This window comes from Ahaetulla prasina, chromosome 1 (genome assembly GCF_028640845.1).
Source record: "Ahaetulla prasina isolate Xishuangbanna chromosome 1, ASM2864084v1, whole genome shotgun sequence".
Lineage (NCBI taxonomy): Eukaryota > Metazoa > Chordata > Lepidosauria > Squamata > Colubridae > Ahaetulla > Ahaetulla prasina.
This window is the reverse complement of record NC_080539.1, coordinates 277,557,875-277,572,706: the sequence shown is the minus strand read 5'-3', so window position 1 is coordinate 277,572,706 and position 14,832 is coordinate 277,557,875. Positions and strand designations below refer to the sequence as shown.

The 14,832-nt window shown below is 35.1% G+C and overlaps 1 protein-coding gene across 1 annotated transcript in view; it reads right to left on the bottom strand.

Moving 5' to 3' along the window:
• CSTF3 (cleavage stimulation factor subunit 3) overlaps nucleotides 1–14,653 on the bottom strand; it is a 65,854-nt gene extending 51,201 nt beyond the window's left edge. The window contains exons 1-3 of the mRNA XM_058160636.1: nucleotides 14,474–14,653; nucleotides 2,131–2,232; nucleotides 1,912–2,007 (exon numbers count right to left, since the gene is read on the bottom strand). Of these exons, the coding sequence (XP_058016619.1) occupies nucleotides 1,912–2,007; nucleotides 2,131–2,232; nucleotides 14,474–14,503 (228 nt within the window). The 5' untranslated portion in view covers nucleotides 14,504–14,653. The remainder of the gene's footprint in view (nucleotides 1–1,911; nucleotides 2,008–2,130; nucleotides 2,233–14,473) is intronic.
• Nucleotides 14,654–14,832: the final 179 nt, after the last annotated feature.

Here is a 14,832-nt window from a genome sequence, read left to right as displayed (position 1 = left end):
TTGTAATGAGTTGGGGTATATTTTGTGCATCACAGAACAAGATCAGGAGAGCTGGCAGTAAGTATAATGACCATGACAGACAGTATTTGGATTCTGGACTTTGCTCAAATACTGTATTAGGATGAAGGCAGACTAATAAAAGTTTTATTTTTATTACAACCTACTCATCATTTACAACTGTTCTGTAATTAAAGTTACCAATATCTGATTCTTTTTTAAAAAAAATCCAATTTACATTTTCTTAGCATACAGAAAAAATGCTCAAGCAAAAACCTTTATATTAATTTCTATTACCAAATTAATTTCAAGGCACTGGAGTAGGCTACTAGAATAACCCTGTTTATTACATAAAACTCTTCAGAATGTATTAGTGTTATTAATGGGAAAAACTTAAGAAAAGCATATAGTGTTGATTTAGTTTAGCTGCTTACTTGTTCAGATGTCCCAATATTTCCACTAAGGAAAAAAAAAATACTACGGCAAATGTACTATTGTAATCAAGATTTAAATCTACTAAATCAGGGCTGTCAAACTCGTAGCCCATGGGCCAGATGCAAACTCGTAGCCCATGGGCCAGATGCATCATACACTAGCCATGCCCGGTTTAGCGAAGGGGAAAAGTCGTGATACGTCACGTGAAGACATGAGTTTGACACCCCTGTACTACATCATGCTCCAGTGAGACCCCGCCAAAAAGTAAGCAGCTCTTCAAGTCTCCTAAACTTGTGATAACCATACATATTTATATGCACACACAAAAAATATAGGATGGTATCCAACATTTATCCTGGATACATAAGAAATTAATTCATGGAACAAAAATGCTGGATACCATAATTATATGCATTTATGTTAAATAGTCCTGGATGGACAGTTTACCATAAATATAAAACTGCCCTAAAAAGAAATTTTAACATCAGTGCATGTTAATCACAAAGTATTATCTCAATTGGAGTGACACATATGTTGCTGAATGGGTGGGGGTATGTATGCCTACAAAGCATAATATGTAACTGAGTATCTCTATATTTGAATGTGTGTTATATACTTATTCCAACAATGTCAACCAGTTTTTTACATAATCTCTGAAAGGCATTTAAATGCATATCCTGTAATACTCTATACTCGTCTCATTTTTTAAAAAAATATCTTATATTAACCTGTTCATTTTATGCCATATACATGACATAATGCAGAAGATCTTCAATCCTGATTATATAAACTTATGTAATGTTATTCTACAGAAAAGCTATTATCTACAAAAAAAGTTAACATTTTAATAAATGTAATCTTTGCACAGGAGTGAAATGCCTAAAAATCCAAAGAAAGAATTAGAAAAAAAAATATTTTCCCCCCAGAAAAAAAGTCTTTCTAGGCTTTTAACAAAACAGGATAAAATGCTTGCCTGCTCTAATTATGGAATTTCTTGATGTATGTACTTACATGCTTGATTCTGGATAAATCTGCACATGACACGTCATTGTTTGTCAAATAAAAATTACCTGCATCTCCACCCCCCCAACCCAGAAAAATATTTTCAGCTGAAATCAGGTTCGGAAATACTATTAGAGCCCAAAAGGTCATAAAACCATTTGTTAACTTTACATGCACAAAAAGGAGCTCTAAATAAATGACACAGGAGGCAATAAATTGACACGACAAGTAAATAAAAGGCTAAAGCACTCCAATACCATTGAAACTGTTTTAATGTTGTTGCAAGTCCACAATGCAACAATCACCAGATCATATAGACCCAAATATTTGGATTCACTTTAATTACCCTTTTCTCCTATTTTACATAAATTATGAAATGTTCAGCTCCTTTACCTGAATTTGTGTATGCACCTAAGAAATCATTTTTCAACCCTACTTAAATTCTTATGATTAAGAAAAAAATATGAAAATATTAACCTCAGCTTCAATGTACAGTTTCCAGAATCTGCCAGAACTGGGGAACTGGGCAACAAGGCGTTCATAGGTCTTCCGTGCTTTGTCTATAGGTTGATTCTAAAAATTAAAAACCAATAATATTTACAATATTTATGATGTAAAATGTATTCACATTTACTTGAGAACCAAGCATTGTGAGTGGACCCACTGATAAGGAAATGTAATCCTATTTCACTAAACCTGTGCCTCTCGAATGAGAATGCTCCAAGCGTCAAGGTCATATGGATTCTCTTCTAGTTTCTTTTCAGCTTTCTTTACTTTTTCAGGGACATATTCAGCAGCCTAGAAAACACAGAGCAGAAAGTTAAGAGCCAACAAATAACATGGTAAATCCAATGCCACCCACAATCTGTAACATTCATATTTATATAATCATGATTATAATTAACTAGTGGTATATTTTTTCCACCACTTGAGCATGCGCAGGGGAACACAAAAAGTACCCATAGAATGTACTACATTGGATAGATTTCTTAAAGCCGGTACTAAAAATGTTAAATCCAATTTCTTCTGTGCTTCTTTATTATTGCATTGGTTCACATAGTAACATTAAATCATAATCACAATACTATGCATGTTTTGTGAGGCTTATTTGGGGATTATGAAGTGTGAATGTATGTTTAAAGCATGTTTTAGGGGAGAAATGTTTGAATATCACATTAAACTAAATAATAATAATAATAATACAATAATAATGATAATGATGATGATGATGATGATGATGATGATAATAATAATAATAATAATAATAATAATAATAATAATAATAAAGCCTTAGATCTGTAAATCCCTAATACCAAATTATTTACTTAAAAGAAGTCAGTACACAGAACATAAAATGCCATAGAGAAGAGAATATTTTATCTTATTAAATGGTAGGATTTAATCCTACTTATTTTTTAAGTCCAATTTCAGAGACTAAATATTTAGACTCCTCTCAAATTTGATGTGGTATGTTCTTAACAACAGGCTATGTCAGAAAGGTACATATGAAATCTAAAATACATTCTTATCCAATTAGTTTGTAATTTAAACATGGGGTATTTCAGAAATTGAAAAAAAAAATTGAAAAATGCAATACTTCAGATAATATACCCAAACACATTTTTATGGGACTAACAACTATGGTTTTCCTTAAATTTCCTAAACCTAGAAGAAAATAGTTGAATACCAATTTTCTACTAAACCACAGTATAGTTCACATTTAACTGAAGTTTCTTTGCATATTAAATATAAACAGCCGCAGAACAGAAATGTCATTATCATGTCCTACAGCAGAAGTCATTGTAACTACTCTAACCAACCTGACCACGATCCAAGGTGATTCAATGTTAGGTAACAAGAAGCCAATCAGTTTTAGCTGTTAAGTGAGAACTTAAAGCTAATGTGAATATGAGTGGATGTTGTTGTTTGGGATGGATCTCCTCAATACTTTTACTTTACAGAATTTACCATCAGTTTCTTTTATAAAAGTGTTATTTTCCCTGCTCTGCTCTTCTACTTGAAAAGGACACTGTTACTGTCTCTCCCTGTCTCTTTCTCCATCCTTCCATCCATCTGATAGAATGAGCAAGTATGTTAGGGTGAGGTACAGTTTTAGCTTCAAATTAAAGGCAAAACAAAGAAGAAAGAAAGGGTGCAATTCCATTTCAAGAAATTTTAAGTAACCTGCTCTTCATGCTGATATAAAGATTTCATAATAATTGAGTATAAGTCTTCTCCATTTTTTGAAAGGGCAGAAAGAAACTTAAAATTCCTATAAGCTTAGAATTTCCTATCTCAAATATGGTAATGTAATTTGTATCATACTGATTATCTCGTCTAATTACTTAAAAGAGCAAGAAAACGTACAGGTATTCTTCAATTTACGACCATAATGGAGTTTGTCCATCACAATCTTAAGTCATGACTATCATGAAACAGGTCGGTCATATGACCAATCCAATTTTATGATTTTTTGTGCAATCATTAAACAAACCAGGTAGTAATAAGTATTTTGTGCAGTTTTATTGAAAGCAGTAAAACCACTGTAAAGCAAGGTCACTTGACCATAAAACACTGCAAACATTTGTAAATGCAGACTGGTTGCCAAATACCTGAAGTTTGGTCACATGACCAGAGCCCCTCAACAGTTGTGACTTTAAATCCAGATGGCAAGTAGTCCCCAGGTAGGTCCATCATAACTTTCAATGGTTGCTAAGTAACCAGTCATAAGTTGAGGAGTACCTCTACAGCTATTCAGATGTCAAATTAAAATAGGTCTCTTGCCTTTGGTCATTAACGAAGAGCAGAGATAAAATGCAATTTTGAAAAAAGACTTGAAAATGTAAGATAGTTTAAGGATCAGGTAGAGTATAGATTCACCTGAAGAAAACTTATCTATGTAGTCTCTAACAATTGATCCGACTTAAGATAAATGCAATTTATTTTATTTAAATACATTAAACTACTCAAAAGTCATGGGGACAGAAAAGTTACCTAGCATAAGGGGAAAAAAATAGAGCAATCAAATAGTGCAACAGAACAAAACTGAGTTTGTGAGTTAGGCGTCAGAATGACCAAGAATGAAAAAAGAAACTACAGGGAAACTAACTTGATAAGAACTACGGGAACCAAGGAGAAAGAATTAGAAAATCTGTAGGTCAACGTAATAATAAAGTGTTATACATGAATTTGTATGCATGTGAGCAATTAGGAGATGATCTTTAAGGAGAAAAACAAACTGTGAATTTGCAAATACTGGTCTGTCTGTAAACTCAGCAAGCTAATGCTGGATAGGAAAGGTAATAGTTAACTGGGTTTTTAATTTGGCAAATATTATGAAAAATGAAACAAAACAATGGAGAGCTATTAATTTAGAATATTCATTCTAGGTTGGCAAAGCTGAGGGAGTATATCTAAATGCTTCTCAAAGGCACAAAGGAATATACAGATACACAAAGTACATCTGGAATGCCTTGTTTGAGACCTCCTGCTAAAGACCCATTTATACCAAGTATAAATATAAAACATGGTACATAAAGACAAACAGTGTGCCAAACAGGGAAAAGTATGCGCAAAGCAAAAGGCTGACTTCTATCAACATCTTCATCTAGAAGAATGCCTCTTATTCATAGATAGGCTGGTTCTTAAAAACATGGAATTGACAACAGCCAAGACTGCTGCTGATAACCACATATAGCCTACAAAAAAGTAAACCAAGGTGGTAGATTACTTTGCACTTGAAATGATAACAGGAAGCAACTGAACCAGTTATGAAATTGACCATACTGGTACTCTCCACTTATAGCCATTTAATCAGTAACGGTTTGAAATTACAACAATGCTGAATTAAGGAATTTATGGCTTGTGTCCAAAATTACAGTCTCTGCAGTATTCTATGGTTACATGAACAAAATTCATGTCAATCCACTTACCCTTACAACCAACTGCAAGGATGTTGCAGCTGCTCCTACCCCTCATCTTTCCCCTCATCCTGCCCTGCTGAGTCCCTTAGGCCTGCTTCACACCTGGCTGGGTCACCACAGGCCTTAAGCCTTTTTGCCGCCTCACCAGGTCTCACTTCCAAAGTTGCAGCTGCTTCCAAAATGGAACCTGCTTCTGGGATGGCACTATGTGGCTTTTATACAGGAATGTGGTGCATTGGTTGTCTCTTCTGGGGAAAAGCAATCTTCAGAAAAGGTGTAATGAGACCAAGGATGTGGGATCCAGCAGGATAGGAAGCTGTGCAAGAGATGCCTCAAGATGGAGGAGACCCTGGGTGATCCAGCAAGGCCATGTGTGAATTGCAGAGGTGCTGCAGTGCAGGCCTTGCCATGCCTCCCATGTCCTCCCCCACTCCAAGACTCTACTTAATGACTGCAATGGGGACAGCCAGGATTGCAGTCATTAAGCGAAGAAATCATAGCACTTTGCTTACCAACTGCTATAATTTACGACCACAATTCTGAACTCAATTGGACCACATGTATGTATCATGTAGCAATACCATTAATAGAATTAATAGAATTTAATAGAATTTAGAATGCTTTTGTAAACAATTAGTAACATTTAAAAATGTCTACAAGTTGTATATTACCTTCCAAAAGGTAAACAAAAGCCTTAGAAAAATGGGCTGAAATTTGCACTTGTCTTTGAATACACTGTTAGATAATATTTGAAGGGGCATAACAGTTTTTTTAAGGCTGGCATCATTTCAATAATCAATTTTGCCCCACAAAAATGGGGAAAATGTAGTCTAAAAATATTGGTTCTGTCGATTTATCTGGCTCACAGGGAAGGCAAAAAGAAGTGCAGTCCCCAAGCTAGAAAGGATTGCTCACATCTGTAATAAAAATTCTCAATATTTCTTTGGCAACAGTATTTTTCTATATTGCTTATTTAATTTATATCTCACTTTTTCTGCAATCTGATCATCCAAGGTGGTTAAGAATCAATGCAAAACAAAATAAAAATGCAAATATATAATTTCAATAGAGAAATTAATGATTAAAAATCTGAGGAAACAGATGTTTCTTGGTTATTCTGATAAAAGGAAAAGAGGTGAGCTGCCAAATGCAATTTCTGAAGAAATGTATTTGGCCCTGTACTATGGCCTAGTAGCAAGACCTCCAATATGACATATAAACGAAACCTTTGCAACAGTGAAAGGACCTCATTTATGAAGCTTAATGGTCAGACAAGCTTATAAAGTTCTTTTACATGGAGAAGTAAATTCTAAGTAATTTAGAGAGTTTAACATCAACATCCTAAATTATATCTAATAAAAAGAAAGGGAACACAAGTAATTGGCTACTAATTCAGATTTTGACATCAGATAGCAGTTAAAGCAAAGTTAGCTGCTTTACCAAACATACCAAACATTTCTAAAGGTTAGCCACAATCATAGAAATGTGTTTTGTAAAATTAGTGACAACTGAAGATCAAGAAATGTATTAGGCTGCAAAACTGTTTCAGGACTTTGAGTCAATTAAAATAGAATATCCATCACTAAATCTATTTTTCTATTTTGCCTTGATTTAACTTTTAACTTTTCTCTCTCATTTAGCCCAAATTACAGAAGTTTCAATGATATCAATTGCTTCCTAAGTATCATTAGTGTATTGTCCCTAAGAAGTTTATGTCAATGTTCAACGGCATAAAGAATGGAATTCTGTGGGAATCCTTTTCTCAATGGTCTAGAAACCAATAAGTACAATACCACCACTCTTTGGACATGGCACAACAAGATGAACTGAAGCTACTAGAGTCTAGAAGGCTACCATGGTTGATAGAATCAAAAAGCTGGTGACAGATCTGAAACTGACAGATTTTTTAGAGTACAGTATATCATCCACCATGTACCATATTATTAATCTACGCCTATAGGTTCCCCCCCCCTTATAATACAGCATTTCCATCTTCCTCCCCTTTCAGAAAGCTACAAGTGCTGATAGGCAATAATAGACATTGACTATTTTTTCAGCAATGGCAGCTACTAAGATTTTAGTAAGATTACTAAAGATTAGTAAAATTAGTTTTAATCTACCAAGTAACTCACTTGATATGAGCTAACAAAGTATAATCATGTTATTATTTTAAAAAATTCTGTATTTGAAAATCAAAACAATATCCTGAACTAAAAATAACCATTCTGAAAAAGCTAAGTTAGATATTAAATTTTATGGTAATATTTTATATTTTATTTGAATATTAAAGTAATTACAACAGTAACATATTTTCACGTTACTCTTCTACTTTAGCTATTAAGCATAGTATTTGGTTTCAACAAATCAATAATCTTTTAAAGATATCTCTCAAAAAGAATCTTAAAAGAGATTCTGATTATAGTCAAGCTTGATTGATTTCAACATTAGTTTAAGAATAGCACTGATTACAAGTTTTGCGATATAGCAAAGCCTAATCCTAGTAAAACTCAGGAATAGCTAGGATTTTGAACATTTCTTCTAGACAAACTGCAGTTCTAAAACTCTTGTAGATTAGAATTGCAGCTCTGATTGCTAAAACAGGATGCCACAATTTCATACAAATTTACTCAGAAATAAGCATTATAAATTCAACATGATTTATTCCAAGTCAAGCATAAATTGAAGCTTTAGATTAAATCATATTGTGTCTATATAATTATGGAACAATATTGGTTGGTGAATGATGTACCCCTCTGCAAGTAAGTATATTATCTGAAAAATTGGTGGAAATCATATCCTGTAGGTCAACAGAACAGAATTAGGACAACAGAAACTGCAGGACAGCTAAAAGAATGTAGTCAAGAAGACTTCAGTTTCTCTTTAATATTCTTCAAGTCAATTGGTGTTATAAACTGTGCATTTGGAGGAACAATGTGAGGAGGGAGCTTTGGCAACACAGAACTTTTCCAGAGAGAGGCCCAGATTAAGAGACTGTGTAGTCCAAACTGGATGGGGAAGGGGCAAACAGAATCTTTCAGATTACATCTAGCTTGAACTTGGCTAGATTCTATTACTTCTAAGCAAATAAAAGATTGGACTCAAATGGATTTCACTGTCATATTTGGGTTTGGGGCTGACAAGATTTATGATTCTTGTCTATTACTGAATTATAATATAATTATAATTATAATATAATTATAACTGTAAAAGCATCTAGTTTTCAGATACCATGTTACTGTACTGTTTGCAAATAGTTATTTTTTATTGGTACAGAATTGAAACATAAGGCTCTCCATGAAAAGATATGGGCAATACAAGACAGGCCACTGAACAGTTTGACTGCCTATATAAACTGTCTTTTGGAATGTGTATTTTCTATTCTAGCTGAATATGTAAAATTCGTTTACATATTAATCCCCACATTTTAGTAAAAACTACAAAAGGAGTCAAAAAATAAGCCATTCTTTTGATATATTATTTTATTAGAAACCTTAATGAAATGTACCAAACTTATAAATGATAATTTCATCCTTTTTCTGGTTTGGAGTCCCTTAAAATCTTAAAGCCAGTGTTTGATCTAGTTTAATATATGATCTTATAATACTGAATTACATTTCCAATATACTATCTGTATACACAAAAATATGTTCAGATAGTAAAATCTTTAAAAATCTTATATTTTCTATGAATTTCATCTAAAATTATTCCCCTAGTTGTTTCAATTTGATACGAGGACAAATCTACCATTCCTTCTCTTTCATGAAAGAAAGGATTTCTTGAGTGGTCCTTGGTGCACTGGGCTTGTTTGTTTGCAGATCTTTCATTACTCAAACTAGGTAACAGTATCAGTGCTAGTAATGAGTGGGGTTTGCTCTCAGTTTATATTCTAATTGATTGCCCTGTCAGTGTTGGTGGAAGTGGTCTTGGAGAGTCTTTGGGTGGGCTGTTACTGTTAGCTTGTTTCGCAGTTCCTTGACTGGGCTATTGTTTACTTCTTGATTGTTGGACTGATGTTAATCTTGGAGTTAAATCTATGCTCATCTGGGTGAATTGATGGTGGGAAGGTGTGTTGGTCATTTTGTTTCCCTTTTGACTTGTTTCTTTTACATAGTACAGTAGTCCTCCACTTACAACAGTTCATTTAGGGACTGTTTAAAGTTACAACAGCACTGAAAAAAGTGACTTATGACCATTTTTACACTTATGATCGTTGCCATTGTCATGAAATCATAATTCAGACACTTGGAAACAGACTCATATTTATGATGGTTGCAGTGTCCGTAGGTCATGTGATCACCTTTTGCGACCTTCTGACAAGGAAAGCTAGATTCACTAAAAAGCATGTTACTGATTTAACAACTGCAGTGATTCACTTAACAAATGTGGCAAGAAAAGTCGAAAAGTGGGGCAAATCTCACTTAATTCTGGGCTCAACTGTGGTTGTAAGCCAAGGACTACTTTTATGTAGATATTGTTTATGTGTATGTGTCTATTGATGGCTAATTTGTCAGAGTGCCAGTCTTCTAGAAATACTTTAGCATTTGGCTAGGTCTAGCATGGTCACAGTTTCCCAATTGAAACTATGGCTAAATCTGTTTATATTCTGTGACAGTAAAGAGTTTTCATCATGTCTTCTGATGGCTAGTTGGTGTTCGTGAATGCATTCTGCCGGTCTTCTGTTAGTCCTATGTAGTGGCTGTTGCAGTCACTACACTGTATGTTGTAGAAGACTCGTGTTTTTTTTCTGGGGTTGCTGGATCTTTTAGTTTACTTGGGATGTTTAGGAGGGCTTAAGTTGACTTGTGTTTTATGCTGATTCCGTGTAGTTGTAATACTCTGTTGGTGGTTTCTGAGATATTTTTGATCTATGGCGATGTTATTCTTTTTATAGCTTGTGTTAGTTGTACTATATTGGATCAGACACTTTTGATGACGTGTGGATATCCATTTTGTTGAAAGATATTGTATCCGTTTTCTTTTTCTGCTTTTCAGGGTTACTGTATGTTGTGCTCTTCTAAATAACATAGCTTCTCTTGTGGGAGGTTGGGTTGTTTGGTAGTGGAGCATTTGATTGGTATGGATGACTTTTTGGTACATGTGTTTCTAGTTTACCATCACTGCTAATCCCCAATCAAGGAATGCCAAACAACAGTAAACGGACCAACAAAAGAACCTTCAAGACCACTCCCATCAATTTTGACAGGCATGCCACTAGACTATAAACTGAGAGAAATATTTCCTACTAGCACTGATGATGTTATCTAGTTTGGGTAATGAAATGTCTACAAGAAGACAACAAAGCTCAGAAAGCACCAAGGACTCCTCATTTCAACCAAGAGCTTACAAATATTCCCATTTGAAGAATTTATTTTGCAATAGAATAGAACCAAAAACATATAAAGACTTTCTCTTGGATCTATGAATCAATTCCAATATTTTCTATACTATTCTTAAGAGTAGGAATAGTTTAAGAAACATTGCACTAACCATTCTAAATAGTTCAAAGAATTGTATCATGGAGCAACTTATCTCCTTTAAAAATCTGAAACAATAATTTCTGCTTGATTTTAAGTGCTTTGGTTTATGCTAACCAGAAATGGTGACTACTCCAAGTTTACACGACTCATGTAACTTTTTATAAACACAAATGCAATTTCCATAAAATTGGGTTGAGCCATTATTAAACTTACTATGGGAAGTGATAAACCAATACATATATTAAGAAAGTTTAAAGTCATCAAACAATTAAGTTGATTAGGTAGAGATTTCATTTCCTCGTTTGTCAAGTTATTCACATTTTCATAACAGTATTCAACCACACACTATGTGAATCCAGGAATACACTAATACTCCTCCAGCACTAGATATATGGATGTAGTCAGTAAATAGCTATGTTTGCTTCAAAATACATTTAAATACTTGACTTTCTTTAAAAAAATGATTGGACTACAGAACTAAATATGATGTCTGTAATGTTGTTTCCATGTTCATGGATACAAAAGAAATTCCTGTTAAAACTCCCTTTTTATCCATTATAAATTTAAACTAGTGTTTCTCAAATCATAGCAGAAGCATGGACAACTCACAGAACTCCCCAGTCAGCATCTTAAAGTCGCCAACATTGAGAGACACTTTAGCTTTTTACTTTTCACTGTTTTCTGCCCATCCTACAAATGGATGCACACACATCTGTATAATGGACCTCTCTCCGTACTTTTCTCAGGAGAAAAGAACTCCAATGGATTATAAAATGGATTATTTTCAGAATGTTTAAAAAAATCTCCTGGTTTTGGAAATGTCTATCTCTAAACTGAAATAAGTATAAGGCTAAGCAACCCATTTCTGTATATCCAACTATATGTACTTCTGTTAAGAAAGTATTCAAAGCATTATTTGACCCAATTGTTGAATCCTTTGTTTCTTAGATGCCTAGATCTTCTTCAATGTGCAATGAAGCAAGCAACTGCAGCTTAAAAAATGTCTGCATTAACATGACATCCCAAATTGTTGGGTTGCTGGAAGAATCAGGCCAAACTTATATATACTATACCACAGCAAGAAGGGAAGCAGATACTAACTTAACAGTTCCAAACTAAATGCAAAAATAATTGCATAGTACCCTAAAAATAATTTCCTTCCCTATTTCTGAATTCTGATGTTTCAGTATGTAGTAAAAGTAAGGGAAGAATATCAATAAATATCAGTTTCTAGAACAGAACTTTAGGCTTTGCTGTGAACTTCTGGAGACATCTTACCGGCTCCAGTGGGAAACAAGAAGTTGGACTAGAACTACATGAATATTGTTTTTAGAATACAGCGCAAGTGTGCCACCCAGAGGATCTACCCCTAAAATTGAAATAAAACATGCTGTATCTATCTAGTACTCTGTTTTTTTTTGCATATAGATCAAAGAATCTAACTTCCCATAGGAAAAAAAAATCAGAAGTCAGGTTGTATGTTGGTTGGTATGTATGGTAGAGTACGCCCTCCCCCACTCTATATCTTTTTCCTAAAACAAACAAAACAAAAAGATATATATAATACCCAGAAATGAGAACTCAGAAGGCAAATTTGCTTTTAAAACATCTTTTTAAATATGTAAGTCTTTCAAAACTAATTATACAAAGCATCCAGATAGAGGAGGCCATCCCTAACATTGTTTCCAGAGACACTGTAAAATGTTTAAATAAAGGAGAATATTTGTAGCTCAGGGTTGAAAGGAAGGGTCTTTCGTCCTCTCTGAGCTTGCTTGTTTTCTTGCTGATGTTTCACTACCCTAACTAGATAACATTATCAGTGCTAGTAAGGAGTGCTGTTTGCTGTCAGTTTATATTCTGGTGGCTTGCCTGTCTGTGGGGCTGGTCTTAGAGATTCTTTGGTGGGCTGTCTACTGATGGCTCTTTGGCAGTTTCTTGATTGGGATCTGAAGTTAACCTTGAAGTTAATCTATGCTGATCTAGATGCTGACTACTGATGGAGAGGTGCTGGAGTCTTTTTACTCTCTTTTGGGCTGGTTGATTTGTCTCTTTTGCATAGTCTATAGATGTTGTTAATGTCTATGTGTCTATTGATGGTTGATTTGTCAAGAGTGCCAGGCTTTTAGAAATTCTCTGGCATTTTTGGACTTGGTCTGGTCTACATTTTCCCAATTGAAACTATGGTTAAATTTGCTTATATATTGTAAAATTACACAAATGTCATCATGTCTTCTGACTGCCAGTTGGTGTTCATGGATTTGTTCTGCCAATCTTCTCCATTTGTCCTACAAAGTAGTTGTTGCAGTTCTTACATTGTATGTTATAGATGACTCCTGTTTTTTTCTTCTGGGGTTACTGGGTCTTTTGGTTTGTGTAGGATATTTTGAAGGGCTTTAGTTGGCTTATGTGATACACTGATTCCATGTGGTTGTAGTCGTCTGTTAGTTTCTGAGATATTCTTGATGTATGGCCATTTAATTCTTTTTAGAGATTGTGCTGTATTGGGTTGGTGGTCAGGGACTTTTGGATAAAGTTTCATGGGTATCCATTTTTTTGGAATGTGTTGTATAGATGCTCCATTTTCATTTCTGGGTTACTGCTATGTGTTTTGGCTCATTTAAATAAAGTCCTTACACAGCTTCTCTTGTGAGAAATTGGGTTGTTGCTTTGGTAGTGGTAACGTAAAATGTTTATTTTAAAGGAGTGATATTTAAATTTGTACATCTAATCTACCTACAATTAAGTAAAAAATATTTCAACAGAACAGCTTAAACTGTACATTTTTAACAGGTAGCTTTGAAAGTAACTGAGGGATCTATGTAAAAACTAACTTTCATCAGGACTCCAATGAGTTTGAACCCTAATATAGGTTTTGCATATAATTTCCTTAGATGTACATCCCTACACAGAACATACTTTCAAAAAGGACACATTCATGTAACAGTAATGCATTTATTAGCAACTCTAACACCAGTTTCTAAAAATAACCACCTCAATTTTATTAAACAAAACTTAGTACACAGGGCTCAGAATTTACATTTTGAAACATTTTTCAAATCTTTTACTATATTTTTATGAAAACATAATGCATAAACCTCTAGGTTGCTTTGTTTTTGAGTTTAGCACAGATTTGTTTCCCTAGTGTCTTACAATATTTAAAAAGAGAAATTTGACTTCAGCCTCCGATTAAACCAAGTCACTAAGTGCATGTTAGAATTACGGTTCTCTAGGTCTTTACGGTAAACTTCCTTGAATTAAATCGAAGTGACCGAGTTACCAAGAACAACTTGCAGGAGAGAAAAAGTCAGCGGGGTGGTGTCCATGCAAGCCATTGGAGAGCATACCAATTGAAAATACTTACAGCAACTGGGATCGTGGAACAGAAAGTAAAGTGCACATAGCAGGTCCACACCTTATTTATGAACTTAGATGAGCCGGGGCGAAAACGGAAGAAAGAGGTACAGACACCACCCCCAACACAAAGACGCGCACGTTAGTAAGGCCTGTTCCTAGAAACCGCCATTTTCACTTCCCAAAGCCTCAGACGCCTGTCAGCCGAGCCCAGTCACACCCCTTCTCGAGAAGGCATTTCCCCGCCAATTGCTTCATGGAGCTCGGAAGGCCCTGTGGGTCGCTCACCTGGTCGCCGGCGGGAGCTTCTCCAGACATGGCGGGTTAAAACGGTCCCCGGAAGTAGCGGGGGGAGCAAGGAAGCAGGGTCCGATATGTAGATATGCCTATTTCTTAACCCTCCTACCCACCCACCTACCTCCCGTTCTCTTCCCTCGTAAAAATCCCCCGGGCAGCTCCTAAGTGAACTAATCGACCCTGCGTGCGGCTTCCACTCGCCCGAGGAACAAAATGGCGGCCCAACCGCCCCCAACTCTCGCCTTCCTCAGTAAAGGAAGGGGGCGGGTCTGAACGGGAAAAGTACGAGCGCGCAAGGAATAGTGGGGCAAAATAAAAATGGAAGGTCGAAGCAGGGAGCGGCGCGCGAA